The sequence below is a fragment of the Patagioenas fasciata genome, chromosome 8, assembly GCF_037038585.1.
Source record: "Patagioenas fasciata isolate bPatFas1 chromosome 8, bPatFas1.hap1, whole genome shotgun sequence".
In the NCBI taxonomy this organism is placed as follows: domain Eukaryota; kingdom Metazoa; phylum Chordata; class Aves; order Columbiformes; family Columbidae; genus Patagioenas; species Patagioenas fasciata.
Window position 1 is genome coordinate 10,414,309 of NC_092527.1, and position 17,990 is coordinate 10,432,298.

A 17,990-nucleotide genomic window follows, 5' to 3' on the forward strand; every position below is an offset into this window, starting at 1 on the left:
TCTATGAGCTTTTCTTTCTATCTCAGTTTCAGAAAGACCCAACTACTTTTTTCCCCACCCCCAGACAAGGAAGTACTAATAAATAACATTGTCAAGTCAGTAGTTTTTCCCTACCTAGTGTACAGTTTAGTGATGGCTTAAGTCCTCTACTTCTCGCCTCAGCTTTAGAGCTTTCTTAGACCCAAAGCTTCCTAGCAGCTTTTTGTATTGTACTATGTAGCAGCACACTAAGCCATTTCCTTAACTTAAACAGGTTATGGTATATCAGGATAAGTAACACCAATATCCAAGTGTTTTCAGGCTAAAGCTCTTGTCAGCAAAAGCCCCTAGATCTAAAAAGCTCACAAACCCCAACATGATTTATACAGAAACTGGATACATTCAGTAGCAAGAAATTACCTGGATGACAGCAACAACACAATTTTTAACAGTGGGGGTTTCGTTTGTTTGCTTGTTTTTTAAGATATTTAAGAAGCTTTGAGATAAACATTAAGAAAATTAAATACAGAGTACTAATCAGATTGTAAGGCTTGTACCTCTTCAGTTAGAATTTTAGAGGTGCTCCAGGTGCTCCCAGCATCCTACACATAGTAGATTGAAGCACTTGGAATAAAATGCTATAGTTACTAATTTATTTTTAACTCTTTACTACACAATATACCATTGATGATAAAAGCCCTGATCTAACTCCCAGTTAATTCAAAGAAGATCTATATATTTATTTCAGTACTAAATATATGCTATTCTATTAATCAGTAAAAGTATCTACTCATGTAGCAATCTGCTTAAACACCTTTCATCCAACACAGATAAGTGTTCATCTACAAGATTCTGAGAGAATATTAAAAAAACCCCACAAAAACAAAAAACAACCTTAAAACTGCAATAAAAGTCTGCATAGAAGTAATAACTGCCTTCATATGGTGGTTGGTTTATTTTTTACTGTTGTCCATCTGCTAATCTCAGAAACCTACTAATTGCAAAACACAGACCTAATAATAGCCAAACATTTAGTGTCAGATAAAAATAAATACAAATACTCACACTGGATCATCCACAATGCTGGTACTCCATGAACCCACATGATAGAAGCATACATTTCTATATACCTAGCTACACAACTACCTAATGCCCAGCCAACAACAGCAAAGCACACACTGGCCTTTATATAGCTTGAGCAGGAGGAACCACTATTGCAGGGGAAGTTTCTTGGGAAAGTGATTAATCCATTTTTAAGGGTGATTGGTTGCAGGTTTTATGTATGAGTGACTGACAGGAGAAAGGAGCATCATTACTGGGAGCAGCCAGCAAACAGCCAGCATTTTCAGGAGGAACATCAGTGCTGCTGCTGCTCAGGCTCTGAATGTGCCCAGTCCCTGCTGGAGTTTTGTTCTGTAGGCAGATCCCTTCAGCTAAATGAGAATTTGTTCTCAGTTCTGCCACTTTCTTCCAGGTGTTCCAGCACACATTGTTCTGGAGTGCTCTGTTAGGCGCTGACAGATTAGACTCCTGCCCGTGCCATGCCTAAAGCTCAGTCTGACTCTCAAGAAGTACTAAAGTCCCAGGTTGGCATCAGCAGCTGGCTGAAAGGTAGGGAAGAAACCTGAATGGAGATCTAGTATTACTAAGGTGACCACAAAAATGTTATAGTGCTGTAGTCTGGGCATTGTCCTTGCTTTTAATGCTTGCACTTGTGCTAAGGGAACCATTAGCCAGGGAAGTGGCATCTTTCATAGAATCACCTCCAGCCTGAGGAAACTGAGAACATCTGCCCCCAAGCAAATTCAAAGAGGTTATTTTAGAGAGAGGTGTTATCTGATAAGGCTAAAGCAGGGCCCTGAAATTTTATCTGAGGAATTAAGCCTGTAGGTGTTCAGAGAAAGGTGGAGACTGAGAGCTTTGTTATCTCAGTTCTCCCACCCCCTGCTTTTTACCTCTACAGGGTGTAAACTCTCGGGAGTGAGGGCAGCTGTTTGGTACCAAAGTGCAGTGCTGCTCTAATGATGCTCTGGCCTCAGGCTGCACTTAAATACTCGCTGCAGAAAGTGGTGGCAGCTGTTAAAGGCAGTGCCATCCCCAGCTGGAGGGAGGTGGTTAACCCCATGACAGAGGGCAAGTACATCTCAGCAGCTCCAGGGCTCAGTGGAACCTGCCCCTGTAGTTTCATGGAGCTCAGCTGGCTGACTGACTGTGTATTTAAAACAGATGTGGGATGTTCATGGGGTCTGTTGTGCTGGCTAAAGCGTAAGGCAGTGGTAAGCATTTGAGGGTGACAAAAAGGAAAGGGAGAATATGGATGGTTTAATATCTCAAGATGTCAGCAAGCTTCTAGGGAAGGGGATGTATAGAAGGCCATATTTGTTTAATTTGTTCAGCCATCTTCTGGTAATGCCTCAGTAACTGGAAGAGGAAGAAATGTTGGAATCAGAGTGTGCTGTAAGTATTCATCTGTTCTAGGTTATAAATTGACTGTGAAACATCACAGGGAGGCTCAGTAGTGCTCCTTACTGTTGTCAGCATTGATGGAGTGGCACCCTGTGAACTACAGTGTTTTCTAGTGCAGATATGGCTGGAGTGATTTGCAAATGCAAAAGACTTAAATCTTCCTCCTTTGTGTTGTAGCAACAGCCAGGATGGTATTGAGGAAGTCCTGAAGGCAATACCTGGGCACTGTGGGGTGCTGCAGTCACCTGCAGTGTAAATATTGCAGTAAATTGGCAGCTGTTTTACAACTGAGAAAGCCTGGAGACAGGAAAAGACCAGAAGTGGTCAGTCAACAGCCCCAGGTGGAAGTGTGGTGGTAGACACTGTGATGCAAGTAATAGTAAATTGTCATATGGGATGTTAGTGGTAGACCTGGGGAGGTAATCCCATGATCTTCAGCTCTTACTGTCACACACCTTTGCACCCACAGGTGTTTAACATAGCCTTTGCACCCGTGCTAAATAGTGGTCTTTAAATAATCCTAGTTTCCCACTGAACCTCCGACTCCTCCAGTGTTCAAGGACTACCTTGCTACTTAAGTGATGGTTTTCAAGGAAGATGTTTTTGGAAGGATGCATTAAGAAAAGCCCTTTGATCTTATGCAGAAGATAAGGGAGTTGGAAATCAGAAGTTAGTTTTGTAGTAGAAATAACCGTTTTTTCTCTTGGCTATCAATTTTCAAGGTAGGTAACTTTTAAACCAATTGATGCAAGTTGCTATTAAATATAGAGTCTTAACTATCTGATGCTGAATCCTTAAAGAGATTAAATGTGGAATTTTGAGGAATTATGAACTCAGGGGAAACTGATGTTTGCTGTCTCCCAACGAAAAGTAAAATAGATGTAAATGCATACAGCACAGGATTTTTAGGAAGAGCTGGTTCCATATTCATTCTGCTTAAGAGTTATGCCAGTGACAAGTCATTTTACCTTCCTCTCTGAATTTTCCTTCCAGCAAAGGGGAAATAACAATTTCTAAATGTAGCATTTATCTGTATGCAGAAAGTGCGATTACTGCCAACGCAGGCCATCCAGCACTTGAACTTGAAAGTTAGAAATAGCTCCCAGTAAGATCCTAATTTTGCAACTGACTGATGTGTATACTTTCAGAGAAGTGGGACTGAAAATATTTGGGGAAAAAAGCCCTTTAAACTACTACTTCATTTAGCAGTCTGTGCAATTTAAAGGATACTGTTAATACACTATATGTATGAGAGCCTTTTCAGGTAATTAAATGCCTAGCTGAAGTGGGCTATATAGCTATAGAAGCCAAGGTATAAACAGGACCATCAATATTTTTCCAATTATAGCAGAAGATGGAAGATGCTGTGATTTTGAAATCATGGAAGTTGCTTTCCTTGTTGCTTGAAGGGATAGAAAACAGAGCCTTGTTTCTGCCATCTTCCCATTCCTACCCCTCTGCAGCAGGAGCAAGCTGCCTCTTTCAGGTGGGCTCAGGCAGTTAATAGCGTTTCGATATGCAACTTGGGGGAGGGAGGATAGACCTGGCAGGTCATGTCTAGCGTTGGTTTTTTGTTTGTTGGGATGGCCAAATGTTTTTACTGTGCTGTAAATCTTGGTAACTGAATGGATCAGTCACTGTATCTACTGTCAAAGCTGCACTGGGGCCACACAGGAGTGCAAGGGGGGAGTTTCCCAAGAAGAGCCTCCTTCCCTGGGGCTCAGCCTAGAGGCAATTTGCTTCTGTTGTTGTGGGTTTTTTTTCTGGACTTCTTCAGCCTTAAAGTGTCAACTCTGCTTTCGTGTTCCCCGTGGCCTCTGAGTGTTGTTGCCGAACTCAGAGCACAATTCCTCTGGCCTTCTCATAGTAACTAGGAGAAAAGGCTTCCTTAATGCAGTTTTCTTCAGAAGATGCATCAATTCCTACCATCCCTAATCCTTTGAACCCTGACAATTTCAGTGCTTCGAATTTTAAGTTCAAGTGTTGCATAATATTTATGAAGAAGTGGAGGAGGTGTTGCTTTGAATAGGGAATTATTGTATTGGTTTGACACCCGCAAAGGCTTCTGAGAAAGGCGGAAGTCCTACTGAAGGGTGATAGAGCACAGACTGTCTAAAGGTCCATCTCTAGGCTATTTTCAGCACAGCAGCATTACTTTGTTTTGTTGTGTCTGGGGTGGCTTTAAATTGATGAATCAACATTCTGAGCATTTAGTGCTCTCACCGTTTCCAACACTTTGCAGAGAAACAAGGAGAGAAGGAGAAAGCAAAGAATAAATGGATAAGGGAACAGAGGCAAAGAAAGTTGCTGAAGACAGAAAATAATGTTCAGCAACCTGTGGGTCTCTTGTACATAGATCCATCTGAATGTAGTTATTTTGACGGTCCTAAAAGCACATATGGGTAAAAAAAAAAAAGCTGTTCAAAGCTGAATAACTGCTTGCAAAAGAGAGAAGAGCTGAGATGTGGGGTGACTGGGGAGTGAAGGTGTCCCGGTGGTACACCAAGGCACTCCCTGAAGCTCTTTTCCCCTGGTCTGTGTGAAAAGCTGTTCAGGAGCAGCACTGTGCTTGCTGGGGAGCTGGGCAAAGGTCTGGCCCTTCTGCTTTGGCACCTGGGATCTGGCAGCTGACCATGGGAATTAACACCTCAACTTCAGTGTTACTTAATCTTACTGATATGTTCAGGTGATAACAACTATAAAATAATACCACATTGAGCAACAGCCTTTAGTGAATTCTGATATATATTAGAACATAATTCTGGTGTCAGCACTTTGTGATATGCATTTTTGGTATGAATTAAAAATACTTGATTCTTAATACTTTGATATTCTGTGATAAATTCACAAGTTTTGTCTATTGGAATAATTTAACTCAGCATATTTTATGGTTTGCACACTAGTCTAAGTGTACTATTCAATCAATCTCAAATTACTCTTTGGCTAAACAAGAGAGAATCTAATAAAACTATAAAGAGTTTTGATCTGATTAATATTTACTTAGATGTCCTTGTAACTTTTTATATGTCTTACAAATAACTGTCCTGTACTTACATGTTTTTGCTCATTCCGTGAGACTGTGGGACTTTTTTGGCAGTTGTAGCACTACCTTGAAATGTGAATGAAGATCTCATTTTGCCCAAATGCACTGCTTCTGAGGAGCACACCTCCATGCATCCCTAGTCTGCGGCCAATGGGATGCCAGGCAGCTATAGGTTCTTGTATAAATCTTATGTCTTGTTAGTTATTCTGGTACTGTTAACAAATATGGTGAATGATGACTTGATTTTTTTTTTCCTTTTCTTTCTGTTAGTTAACTTCTCTTGTAGCAGAAGTTTAGTTCCACTGAAATACATGGGAATACACTAAGTTGACTCTCTTGATTTATTGCTTTTTGCCTCGTGATCTATTTTTCAGAAGTCCACTATTCAAATTTGCTTTCTAGCGCTAGATGAGAGATCATTAACCTGCTCTATTGAGAGGAAGCGTACCAGTAAAGAAAGGCAGAAGTTCATGAACGCTACATCTCTAGATAATATGGAGGTGAAAAAAACCTCTTAAGATCTCATGTTGTTACCACAGCATGACTACAGGCTTCATGGAACAAACAATAAGCTGGTAGCGACTGCTACAGAACATGTCTTTGTCATGTGTTGCAACCCAGGCTCTTGGTTGAAGCACACTGAGTCTCTGAGCTGACTGCTCTCAGCCTCTGTTCAATGGCATCAAACAGTGCTGTGTCTGTAAAAGCCTAAGCTGGGCTGACCAAGTGGTGCGTTCCCGTTGGGCTTGGTGGCCCTGCTGGCACTAGGGAAAGATGGATGGTTGTCTCCGCTTAGCTAAACAGACTGAACTGTGGGGAGAAGGAGCTGCCGCTGGCAGATCCAGCCCCTGGGGAGCCGGGATCATCAGCACCCGGGCTCCCGGAGCCCTGCCGGCGGCAGTCGCTGCTCAGAGCCAGGGGACGTGCCCACGAGAGGCTGTGTGTGACATCCCGCCGTGGCACCGGGCTCGGGAGGTGTGAGTGAGGCTGTCGGTCCCCAGTCACCCAGGAGCTGCTTCCCCTGCGGATGGCGGAGCCGCCCGCAGCGGGGGTGTCCCGGCCGGCAGGTGAGGGATGGGCGGGGGACGACGGCCCCGGCGGGACGCTCGTCCTGCGGAGCCCGCGCGCGCGAGGCCGCGGCCCCGGCGCGGTCCCCGGTGCGGCCCCAGCCGGACTTGTCGCCGCGCGGCGGTGACCGCTCGCCCCCTCCCCGCGCGCGCGCTGCCTGGCGGAGGGAGACGTCGCGCGGCGCCGGTCGCCATGGCAGTGGGCTGCGTGGGCGGAGTGGTCGGGGCCGCAGCGCGGCGGTGAGCGAGCGCGCGAGGGAGGGAGGGAGGGAGCGCGCGCCCCCGGCCCTCCCCGCCCCGCGGTGTTTGTGTCGGGCGGCTGGCGGCGGAGCTGCCCCGCGGCGCCCACACACCCACCGACCCGCCGCTCGGCCCCACAGCCCCGCGCCCGCCCCCGCTCCGCGCACCGCCATGGGCGGCCCGTAGAGCGAGCGGGTTCGGCGGCTGGTGCGGTGCCTGCGCGGCGGCGGCGGCGGCCATGGCGGTGGAGACGCGGCCGGAGCTGGTGGGGAAGCGGTTCCTGTGCGTCGGCGGCGAGGAGCCGCCGGAGAGCGGGCGCTGGCGGGCCGGGGTCATCCGCGCCGTGTCGCAGCGGGACTCCCGCAGCCCCGACCTGGCGGTAAGAGCCGCGTCCCGGGCCGGGCCGAAGGGGGCTGCGGCGGGGCCGAGGCGGCGGCGCGGGGCCTGCGGCGGGGGGCGGCCCGGGGGCCCGGCGTGACACAGCCCTTGGCCTGGGGGCTGCGGGGCCGGGGGAAGCGCGTGTGAGCGCCCCGGGCGGGCCGGCTGGCTGATGTGGAGCCCGCACCGCCGGGGGTCGGGGCCCGGCCGAGCCGCGTTTCCCCGCGGGGTATGGGGACGGCGGCGGGGGCCCCTCTGTGCCCCGGGCGCCGATGCGGCTCCCGGCCGTGCCGCCGCCTCCGGCTGTAGCGGCGGTGGGAGAGGGCGAGCGCCCGGCCCGGGCGGCGGGGGAGCCTCGGTGTGCGCCTGGAGCAGCGGTGCCCGGGCAGGGGGAACGTCTCTGTTCCAGGGGAACGCAGAAACTGTTGTCGTGTAGCCCTGACCGACTGGGTCTAACGCTGTGGACGCGGTAGTGAGCGTTGTTATTAAAAGAATGTCATTGTTTCCCTTCCTTTTATGTCCGCTGGCACTGTTTTCCTAAGGGGTGTAGGAATGTGCGTAGAGGTTAGCGAAGGAGCTATGTTCTGTTGTGCTCAGACGCACTCTCGCTGGGGGGGAAACACGGCCAGGATTTCCTTGGGTTGGTGTTCTGAATGCATAATCTGTAAAATGGAGTTTTATTGTGTTCCGTGGACTCGGTCGTTATTTTATTTTGTGGATTCTGTGGTCTGACGAGTGTTACGTTACTGCTGTGGTTGTCTCCTTCGATGTTTTTATGTTATTTGGTGCTTCTGAAGGCGCACTTAAAAATATCACGACTATGTAAATGGGCATTACGTAGGCTGAAAAAAGGAATCACGGAGTGGTGCTGGGCAGCCCGTGTTGCTGTGGTGAGGGGGATGGCTTGCACAGCCGTGCACGGTGCGGGGGGAATGTTGCCCTTTTCGCAAACTCATCAAGGAAGCGATTCCCTGGTTTTAGGGATTATTGATTGCTTGGTGCAAGAAGTGTGATTCATGAAATTAAGAATTCTTGCTTTAAGCTTTGTTTTAGAAACAGAATGTGAGACTCAAAATGCTACTTCGCTATATCGTAGGTTGTTTGTTTTCCACTCTCCAGCTATAATTCAAGTAGAATGTTGTTTATGCCCTTTTTTATGAAGCGGCCTGTGTTTTCAACCTTTAGTTGTATGTGAGAATTGTCTAGAATGCTTTATTTTTAGAATCTATTTTGGATGTTATTCTTGCAGGATAGTATTCTCTAGAAGCTATGTACAATTATGGAAACATTGAGTAACGTTTAAGGAGCTATTTACTAACATTTACAAGTCAGAGCCATAATTTGTAAACTCCAGGAGCAGAAGTTACATAAATGGTGCTAAACCAAGGCATTTCAAGGGTTGTATCTGTTATGTTAAATAGGAAATGAATGTTGCGTATTCAGAGTACTTGCTCCTCTTCCTAACTTTGGTATCTGAATGTTTTGCTCTTCAGATACTCTTTGATTGCAATTCTTGGTAATTTAAGGGAGAACCGTCGTGTTATGGCTGGTTTCTGAGGCAGGATGAGTAAGGGTATGCTCATATGCGTAGTGGAGTGCCATTTTGATAGACTCAGACCACCTGAGAAGCAGGATGGATGCTCCAGCTGGCACTGGGTGCCATGTTCCTTCTGGTGTTCCAACTACCACTGCATTATTATATGTAGATATACTCTTAGCCACCTAGGAGTGCTGGAAGGTTTTGAAAATGCTATATAGGTCTAACGAGTCCTAGACTAGTACTTAACTGCTGGATCATCGTTGCCCCCTCCAAGTGCAGTATTTGGCTTTTGCGTTACCTGTTCTCTGTCCCAAAGGCACAAACAAATCATAAAGCGGACGGGTAGAGAAAGAAATGATATGGTTTCTCTTAGCAACAGGTAGTTTCTGTGGCTTAGGCTCTTCTTTTGCATTTGCGATTAACATTAAACTCTCATTAGTTGATATTTACTGTCATGAGTATCCTCTTCCCCTGCTGCCCCCGGTGATGGACAAGGGTATTTTTCTGTCAGCCCTGATTCCATGTGTACTATCCTAGGTGGAGTGAATGCTGCGCTTATCCTTTCATGCCTTTTGTTTTAAGGTGGCCCTCCCTATGAATAGCTCCAGACCCTTCTGCTACCTATCAGTGGAGTGAAATGGTAATTCTTGTTGACAGTTTCATTGCTGCCCACAGGGTGCAGCATGAAAATGTTGAGATTGACTTTTTGTCAATTTTGTGTGTTCTTGCTCCCTCTGAGTGGGGTGGAGGTTGCAGAAATACAGAAGATGCCCTCAGCTGCAGGAAAGGAGGAGGACAGCAGCGGCATTTTCCAGATGCTTTGCAGATGGCCAGAACTGAGTTACCTTTGAATCCTGACTTCAGAAGGAAGTATCGTTTACATTGCCTTTGTGTCTTGTCTTCCTTTTTAAGTGTAAACCCCCAAGTCAGTTTCAATGGATTTAAGAGTAGGGAGAGGTCTGAGAAAGATTACCTTCCCTCAGTCTGTGAGGACCCTCCTCCCAAAAACCATGAAGACAAGGAGCTCACAGCACGTTTTGTGTGGTCCTCCTGGAAGCAAAGAGGTGGTCTCCAGCTGGCCGACCAACATGTGCAGAGCTTCAGACCAGCTACAGCATATGCTGCCTTTTGATCAGCACCGTTCAGAGACGGGCAGGTGAGGGGGGATGGAGCTGACGGGATGTGAAGGTGGGTTTGAGTGCACGACAGAGCTGAGCGTTAACAAAAGCAGGAGAGTAAGCCTCAGTATTTGAATGTGGGGACAAATGGAGAGTTTTATGAGGTGAAGAATCTTAGGGAGACATGGACAAGCTTAGAGGCAACTGACATAATTAATGTTAAGTGGCCACAGGGCTTGTAGGAGCAAATCTGCAGGAAACCAAGCTTCATTAGTTCTGCTGTAAACAGAACTACTCATTAAATCAGGAACTCCAGACCTGAAGGCTGGACTAGCTGCTCTCCACTGGTGAGCAAGCAAATGAAGACTCCAGATTTCATATGCTGCTGAGTTTGCCTCATGATTTTATTTTCATAACTAAATTAATATTTTCGTAATTGAAATTATTGTCTTGGTAAGAAAATGAAGAACTGTTACCTGGTATTTTCTTCCTGATAGGTCTCTCCTACTCTGTGGAAGTATGTTAAATGACTCTTTCCTGATATTTCTTGTAATTGCAGCATACCCGATACATGGTCTGTTTTTTCTTGACATGGATTTATTTACCTTTTTTTTTTTTTTTTTTTTTTTCCAAAGAAGGAACAGTATCGGTGTCTTTCCCCCACTATTTTATGGAAATTTTGCCCTACTCAGCTTTCCTGTTAATTTACTGCTACTGGGGAATGTGGGGAGAATAACTGGCACTGGTTGTGAGTACTGTTGGTCTTTTGGAAGATGAATTGTCTTGCCATTGTATGCAGATCCTTCTTGCCAGGATTTGGAACCCATGCCTCTTTCTTAATGAACCTGTAATGTTTACACGTTTAAAAACCTCTACTGTACAGGTGCAATGTATACAATTTAGTCCAGGAGTTTTCTTGATGATTTCATTGTCTGAGTCACAACCTCACAGTTAGATGTCGTGATCTTTCATTCTTGAACATTACTTTTGCGTGAAAAGCATTTATTTAAAAACAAAAATACAAACAAAAAGATTTTCATATGCATATTTGTGTGTATGTATGTGTGTTTTGCTAGTCCTTAAGAGAATCCGTAACTATTTTTCCATCCAAATAGCAGCGGATGCTCTTAGAGGAAGCTGGGAACTATTTCTCCTCACTGCTAACTGGCTGGAAGAGCCTGCGTGCTGCTCTGCTTGCAGTGGTAACTCCGGGCAAATAAAGAAATGGCCAGGAGGAAAGAAGTGGAGTCAACACCATATGATCTCCCTGGTCTTTCCTGTACCATAAGGATTACTTTCTGGGCTAAGATTTGGCATGGTGATGGCAGAGATGTTTTGCTATATTGTGCTTAAAAAGTGATTATTTAGAGGAGTAAATGAAAAAAAAAATTACAATTATTTTGCTTCCTGGAAGTGCTTCAGACTTCTGTGAATTTCCATGGTCCTGCAGTTGTATATTGAATGTAGTCATATATTCAGCTATATATTTTCTCCATGTGAAAGAGAAAATGGAAATAAGCTTTGAAACACAAAATGTGTAACCCTTAATAAAGAGTATAGTTATAAGTTGCAGTGATTTGTAATTGTATATTTATTGATGTGTGAATTTTGCTGCCATGATGTCCATGGACTGGAATCAAGAACTGAGTACTTTGATAGTAGTTAATGTCTCACAGTAGGCAGCCGTACCATTTAGTAGCTGTGCATAGGGAAATATATTGTGTCAATAAATCACCAAGTTAGATATCCATCATATAAACCTAAATATTAGTGATGGTTTGATGCAGTTGTTTGGTGTTTGTTTACAGTAAAATTAGTAAGATATTGGGGGAATAACTCATAATTTTGGTAAGTTGTATTTTTTTTTTAGTATCTTGTCTTTGGTAATTCGCAAACGGGGAACTGTTAAAAATTCGCTATGTCTGGTAAAACCATTTGAAGAGAACAGCAGCAGTGTGTCTGTTTTAACAGAATTTACTCTCACTTAGCAGTAAAATGGAAGTTCACAGAATGTAATGGAAACTTATCAGTACTGTACTAGAGATAACATGAAAATAATTTGAAATAATTGCTGATAATTTAAGAACAAAGGAAGATATTTTTGAGAAGTACTCCATAGGCTGAGAGTTTCTTGCTAAAGATGAAGTTAAATTTGCCTTTGCTGTGTGTGGAGCTGCTCTTACCCAGTCTTTTTATGACTGTAATTGTTTTAAGTCTTCCTGCCTCTGCAGTCCCAGGCTTTCTGAATGCGCTGTGGCTTTGTCACACAGGCACAGAATTACACTTCTGTAGGTTACATTTGTTTTCTGCCATATATTGATTTTTAGTGCCATGTTTAGCATTGTCCTCTGTTTTCCTTTCTCTAAGCTATTATTTAAGGAGAAGCTGAATGCATTAATTTTGGAATGCATTTGAGCTAATCTGTTTAAAAAGGAAATAGATTTTTTCATTACTTATTTTAGAAGTACATGCTCTGCAGCTTTTACTTGTTAACTGGGAAATAAACTGGAAGATGCAGAAATATGCTTTAAACTAGTTGTGCATAGCTTGTTGGTGGTTAATGTAATTTAAAAACACTGTGTATTTCTGTACCAGCATCTGGGTTAAAGATGAAGAGCAAGTTTGGTGGGGAGCCTGTCACGTTATTTACTTCAGCTATGGGAGGTGATGCTAAAAATGTGCCACAGTTTCTCATGTCGCTGCTACCTCTGGATCCAGACAAGGGGTGTTGTTGTAGGATGCGTTTTGTGTGTGTTTTGAAGTTAGTTTGAAAGGAGTGGGAGAAGCTCAAAATGCAGTAGTGATTTAGACCATTTTCAGTTGTTTCTACTGTTCTGTATCAGTATTGAAGCCAACGAGTCTTGGTGCATATCAGCTGGGCAATCTTTTCTTGGCTCAGCAGTAAAGAAAACTTCCTATTTCCTTTCTGTGTTTCTAATAAGATTGAGCTTGTCACCCTGTGCCTGTGAATGTCACCTCATCTGTCTTTCAGAGTTAGTTCAGTTAGTGTTCAGGAAGGAGTATTTCTTTCATAGTAATTTGACAAAAAGATCAAACACCAGAGTGTTCCTGTGAAACTGGCTGCAAGGATTCAATGCTTTATACTCTGTCCTTCCCTCTTCTTTGCTTTTGTACTAATAGAAACCTGAATATGATGTAGATCAACAGGTGTATATACTTAGGCTGATGGGTTTTGAGGAAGGTTTATTTGAATGTCAAGATTGCAGAGTTTAGGTGTCCCAAGCTAGGGATTAATCAGTTTATTAATGTATGTGATTTGCATAGTTACAAAATATGCATCGGTGAAATAAGGGAAAAGAAGGCTTGATCCTATACTTAAATCTTTCAGGAGTCTTTAAGAAAGATACAGTGGGTATTTTCTTAAAAAAAAATAAATTCACTTTTGCCTTTAAATGGCATGCATACAAATAATGTATTATTCCACATTTGCATTATATCAGATTTTTCATGTTCCAGAACTTTGTGTGAATCTTTGGAGGTATCTCAAAAACACAGGGCATAGCCATCTTAAAGAGTTACAAAGAATGAGTAGTCATTTTATAGGAAGCCATTATTTCTTTGCACGTGCCAAGATCTGAAAACTTGCTTGAGAGCAGCAGAACTGTTCTTCAATGTTAAACCGAGTGAAGTTAAAAAAGTGATACTTCAAAATCTGGCCAAAAATAAGCTCAGTCTTCTTCTGCTCCTACTGCCAGTGAATTGTAGAGACACACTTAGTTCCATCAGTGATCTTGAATTTCTGCTGGGGTCAGACTTGACCTTCCATTTCAGTAGGACTCGGTGAACTCCTGTCTGCTTTTGCTGGAAGAAAGTAAGTATTGATCATCTGAGAACTTTACCTGAGGTTGGCAACAAGGTGGTTGTGCTTTGAAGCTGGTGGATAATTCCAAGCTAAACTAATGTGATGTTCCTTCAAAATATTGACTTATCCAGAAAGTTCCTGTTGTTAGTTGATGTTATGTCCATGTACCACTAACTTTCATGTTATAAGTTGGAATGAGAGCAGGGGAATTGGAAGAACCTTGGGGATTTTGCTGTGTTTTGCTTTCTAGTCATTTTCTTAAAAATATTTTCATAGATTTCTTAAAATATTTTACTTTTAAACAGCTGTTAATGCTTCTCATAAATAAGTGAGATGGGGCAGCTTAATCTGCTTATGAGGAAGTAGCCTCCATGTACAGACAGAAATGGGGTTTGAGCCAATTCATGTACTCTGTTCAGAGCCTCAAGGGCACGAAAGATGCAGAGTGAGTGTTAAGGCTTTTAGCTTGACGCTCCCATGGGCACATTTTTAGAAGTTTTGGAGACTGTGGTTCTGCAGACATTTCTCTTGGTGGCAGTGCTGGCTTATTTTTTTTAACCCTGAGCAGTTTCCTGATCCATTCACCATATGGCACTTCAAACAGTTGTACTGAGGCTGAGAAGGTGGTATGGGATCGATCAGAGGGTAGCAGCAGCTTAAGCTGGCACCATTTCCAGGAGAAATGTCTCTGAACCATGACCTGGATGAAGAAGTTGAAAACTAGCTTAAATATCTTTGTGAGAGGTTCTGTCACTGTAACCAGTAAATGTGTCCTAACCTGCTTAGGTGTAATGTGAGGGTTTTGTACTGCAGTTGAATTAGTGATATTTATTCACTCAGTGTGAATAACTTACTACTTCACTTGAATAAGGAAATACACGTTTAACATAACCCACAATATGACCATTTGATATCTGTTGATGCTATACTTACTTGCAAAGACAAGTTTTAGAATAGGTGTGAAATCAAATGCTTTGAGGAAAACCTAAGCATCTATATGTTAAAATGCATACACCTCTGATTCCTTAGTAGAACATTGCATATAATATTTCTGCGTAAGTATGATAAATTTTTTGAGTGTTCTGATCAGCACCATAATTAATGTAGATGTTGAAATGATTGCAGTTAGGCTTCACTGCAAGTCATGTACTGCTGTGTATGACAACTAAAGTAGACGCTGCTGACTTAGTAGTTAGATTGACTCACCAGGTTTTTACGTTTTTGCTAAGAGAACAGGACTCTTTCCTGAAATGATGGTTCCAAATCTAGAGCATGATTGCTCTGTGAAAGAGACAGAGCGCTTGCTGAGTCATTGCCAGGTGGCCCAAGTCGAATCTCTTTAGTCTTGCGTGTCTGGTGAGGAGGGACTGGAAAGCTGTATTTTGGAGGAGCGTTGGCAAAGATAGTTCATTTTGAAAGAGTCTTCCAGCTTATTTCTGTATTTTTATTCTTCTTGGCTTTTTTCCTTTCATAAAAAACAGAATGTAAATTTGACTGCCTTTCAAAAAGAAACAAAACAACCCAAAACCCGGTATCAAACAAAGAAACTTGTTGAGATCATCATAGGAAATACATGATTTAAACTGTTCAGTTAGTATAGAAAATCTTGGAGGAGTAACAGGAAATTAGTAGTGAACTGTTGGACTGGAGTCTGTCATTTATCTGTATTTTTTCGTGCATCCTAGTTCTTCCTGAAACAAAACTGAAAGACTTCAGTTTCGCAGCCTTGGCCATCATCAAGGGCAGGAGCGAACAGGTGCATGGTTGTAGTTCCTCAGTGTTTCCTTATGGTTATTTGGAGCTCAGGGACTTCATCCAGCAGAGGTCTTTAAGTTTTGTAGCCCATGCTGATTTTTTCCTAAATGAATTTGTAGGAAGCTGTTTTGAATCCCTTTGAACTTTTCAACAGGCTGTGACAAGGAAGGGTCATACTGTAACTGCACATTGTACTGAGGATCGCTTGCTGTTGTTTCAGATGCTGAGAGGTACAAGGCAACAGTCACCCCTTGTTTGCCATTTGCGTCCCACTTATTATATTAGCTCTGCTATACTACTTTATACTCTTCTCTTGAAGCATATAGATCTTGCAGTTTTCCTTTACTGTTTCTTAATCTGAGAGACTTGGAGTTATCTGTTTTGTATATCAGTCCCTACCAACCCTGTCAAGGTAAATGTCTGTTTGAACCAGATTATTCCAAAGAGTGTGCAGTTTGTTTGCATATCTTAAATGTCTATCTACACCAAGATGCCTATCTTCACGTTATTTCCTTTTTGCAGGTTGTTTTGAGTAGATTTAATTTAATACTGTCATGTTGAGTTTAATTTTTTCAGGAAATAAAGTAACATTTTAAATTATTTTTAAATCGTAAAAAATTATTTCTTCACTGGAATACATTGATTTTTTTCAGTTATGGTAATGTAATTGTCTAGTGCTAATCCATTTCTATTTAGTATACCTAGGTGTTGGTCAAACTTCAGTGGTGATCTGTTTAATAACTGTTAAGCAGTGAAGGTATGGGGTGGTAATGAAATACTTCTGGCTTGGTAACTGTTAATCCAGGTGGACTGTCCTAAATATACCTGATCCTTCTGTATTCTGTCATATTTTAACATTTGTATATAGGTCAGAACACGACATGTGAATATTTTTAGACAGTGTCATTACCATTTCTTAATTTGGTGGATAGCTTTTCTGTAGAATGCGGTACTTATCTCATTTTGCATGATCTTTTGAAAGAGATCTGTCTTTGTATAAATAGAAAATATTTCAAGTGCTTTGTTACTTGTAGCATATTTTTCCTCTGGGAATTTGTAGTCTAGATTAATATGTTCGTTTACCTGAGGTTTTTTACAAAATTTCAATTTAGTGGGAGTCAGGCCTAAGACTATGTAAAATATAAAACAAAAAATCTTGTTTGATAAATTATCCATTGACTAACTTTCAAATTCCCTCAGATGGTTTAGTTTGAAACTGAATGCAGTACTTCTATAAAGCATTGTAAAGATTTTTCTAGTTTAGAATGGAAAGACTTGGCTTTCTGTTGACTCTTGGAAAAATGGCTTGCTGACACTACTTTTTCTTTTTTGAGTTCTGTAGTAGTGTCTTGTCCAGGCAAAGTGAGATAATGTGTGTACACTTTGCTGTATTTTTTCTCTGTCAATTTTTTTATACATTTAATAGATTTTCTGTTATCTAATTTTGAGTATTTAAAAATATTTTAGCTTTGAGATACATTTGAACATGGCTCACATTTCAATAACATGGCAGTTGATCGTTGCTCACTGTGTGGTTTCAAATGTGATAAACGGAATACAAGTCAAGTCCTAAGTTTGCTCACGTGTTACTGTTCTGCTAAATTAATGAGCAGTAAACAGCTAATAAATGGCAAAACTTAACAGGGCTCTTCAGTTGGTATCATCAAATGGATGAAGTCTGTATCTCCAGAGGGTTCTTGGGTTCATTGGCAGAGGTGAAAGGACAGCCTTCAATACTTTTTTATGTTTGTGTTTTTTTTTTTCTGAGATGTGTTTTATGTTATGGTAAGTCTACTGGTTTCTAGCTACCTGGAGCTTGTGAGTTCAGCAGTGTTTGCTGGTATATTTCAAGGAGCTTAGTGCTTGAGTTGAAACCAGCAATTAGTTCTGTGTCTGTGTTTTTCCTCCATTTCTTACAGAAGTGTGGTTTTGGGCTGGAGTTCAGCATGCCTGTGTTTTATGAAATATGGCTTCAGTTGAGAAGAGGACAATGTAAGGACATGTAGGATGGCCTATAGGCATCCTAGGAATGAGTTGGCCAGTATTTGGATGGGGGGAAAGAATGGAAAAGAACTTTTAAATTTTTTTGTATTTGGGAAACCTCTTGATCAGTTCTTGAGCTCTCTTTGATCAACGCTTCTTATGGAAAGACTGGGCAGGCGCATACAGGAACTAGAGTGTATAGGTCAATCAGCAGAGGAGGCAAGGAAAGAAGAGAGGACTATGATGCTTTAGATGTAGCAACCCATATGTAGTTTGATGTAAATTCACAAAAGGAAGGCTCCTGCTGTCTGCACAGAAGCCAGCATCCCTTCCTGTGAGTCTCCTGAGGCAGTAGGTCCATTCTCTAACACAGGGAAATACTAATTTGTAAAAGAGAAAACAACCCTGAATGTTGAAGTTCAGTACCTGTATTCACAGTTTTACTCAAAGCCAGTGGTCCCTTAAACTCAGAAACAAAATCTCAAAAAGCACTGGTTATTTAATTCAGAGAGCAGAGACAAACCTGGTATTGCTGTTTCATTAATTATATGTAACTTGGGCCATGTGCAGTTTTTGTTTGTAAGGCTGTCAGTTTGCC

The 17,990-nt window shown here is 42.6% G+C and overlaps 1 protein-coding gene across 4 annotated transcripts in view; it reads left to right on the top strand.

Moving 5' to 3' along the window:
• The first annotated feature begins 6,885 nt into the window (after positions 1 to 6,885).
• The window catches only part of JMJD1C (jumonji domain containing 1C), a 160,648-nt gene continuing 149,543 nt past the window's right edge, over positions 6,886 to 17,990 (top strand). For 2 of the 4 annotated variants that reach the window (XM_065843832.2, XM_071811671.1), the window contains exon 1: positions 6,888 to 7,174. In XM_065843832.2, coding sequence (XP_065699904.1) covers positions 7,034 to 7,174 — 141 coding nt within the window. In that variant the 5' untranslated portion in view covers positions 6,888 to 7,033. Of the gene's footprint in view, positions 7,175 to 17,990 lie in introns of all 4 variants that reach the window. The other 2 variants (XM_071811668.1, XM_071811669.1) reach the window with 2 other exon arrangements.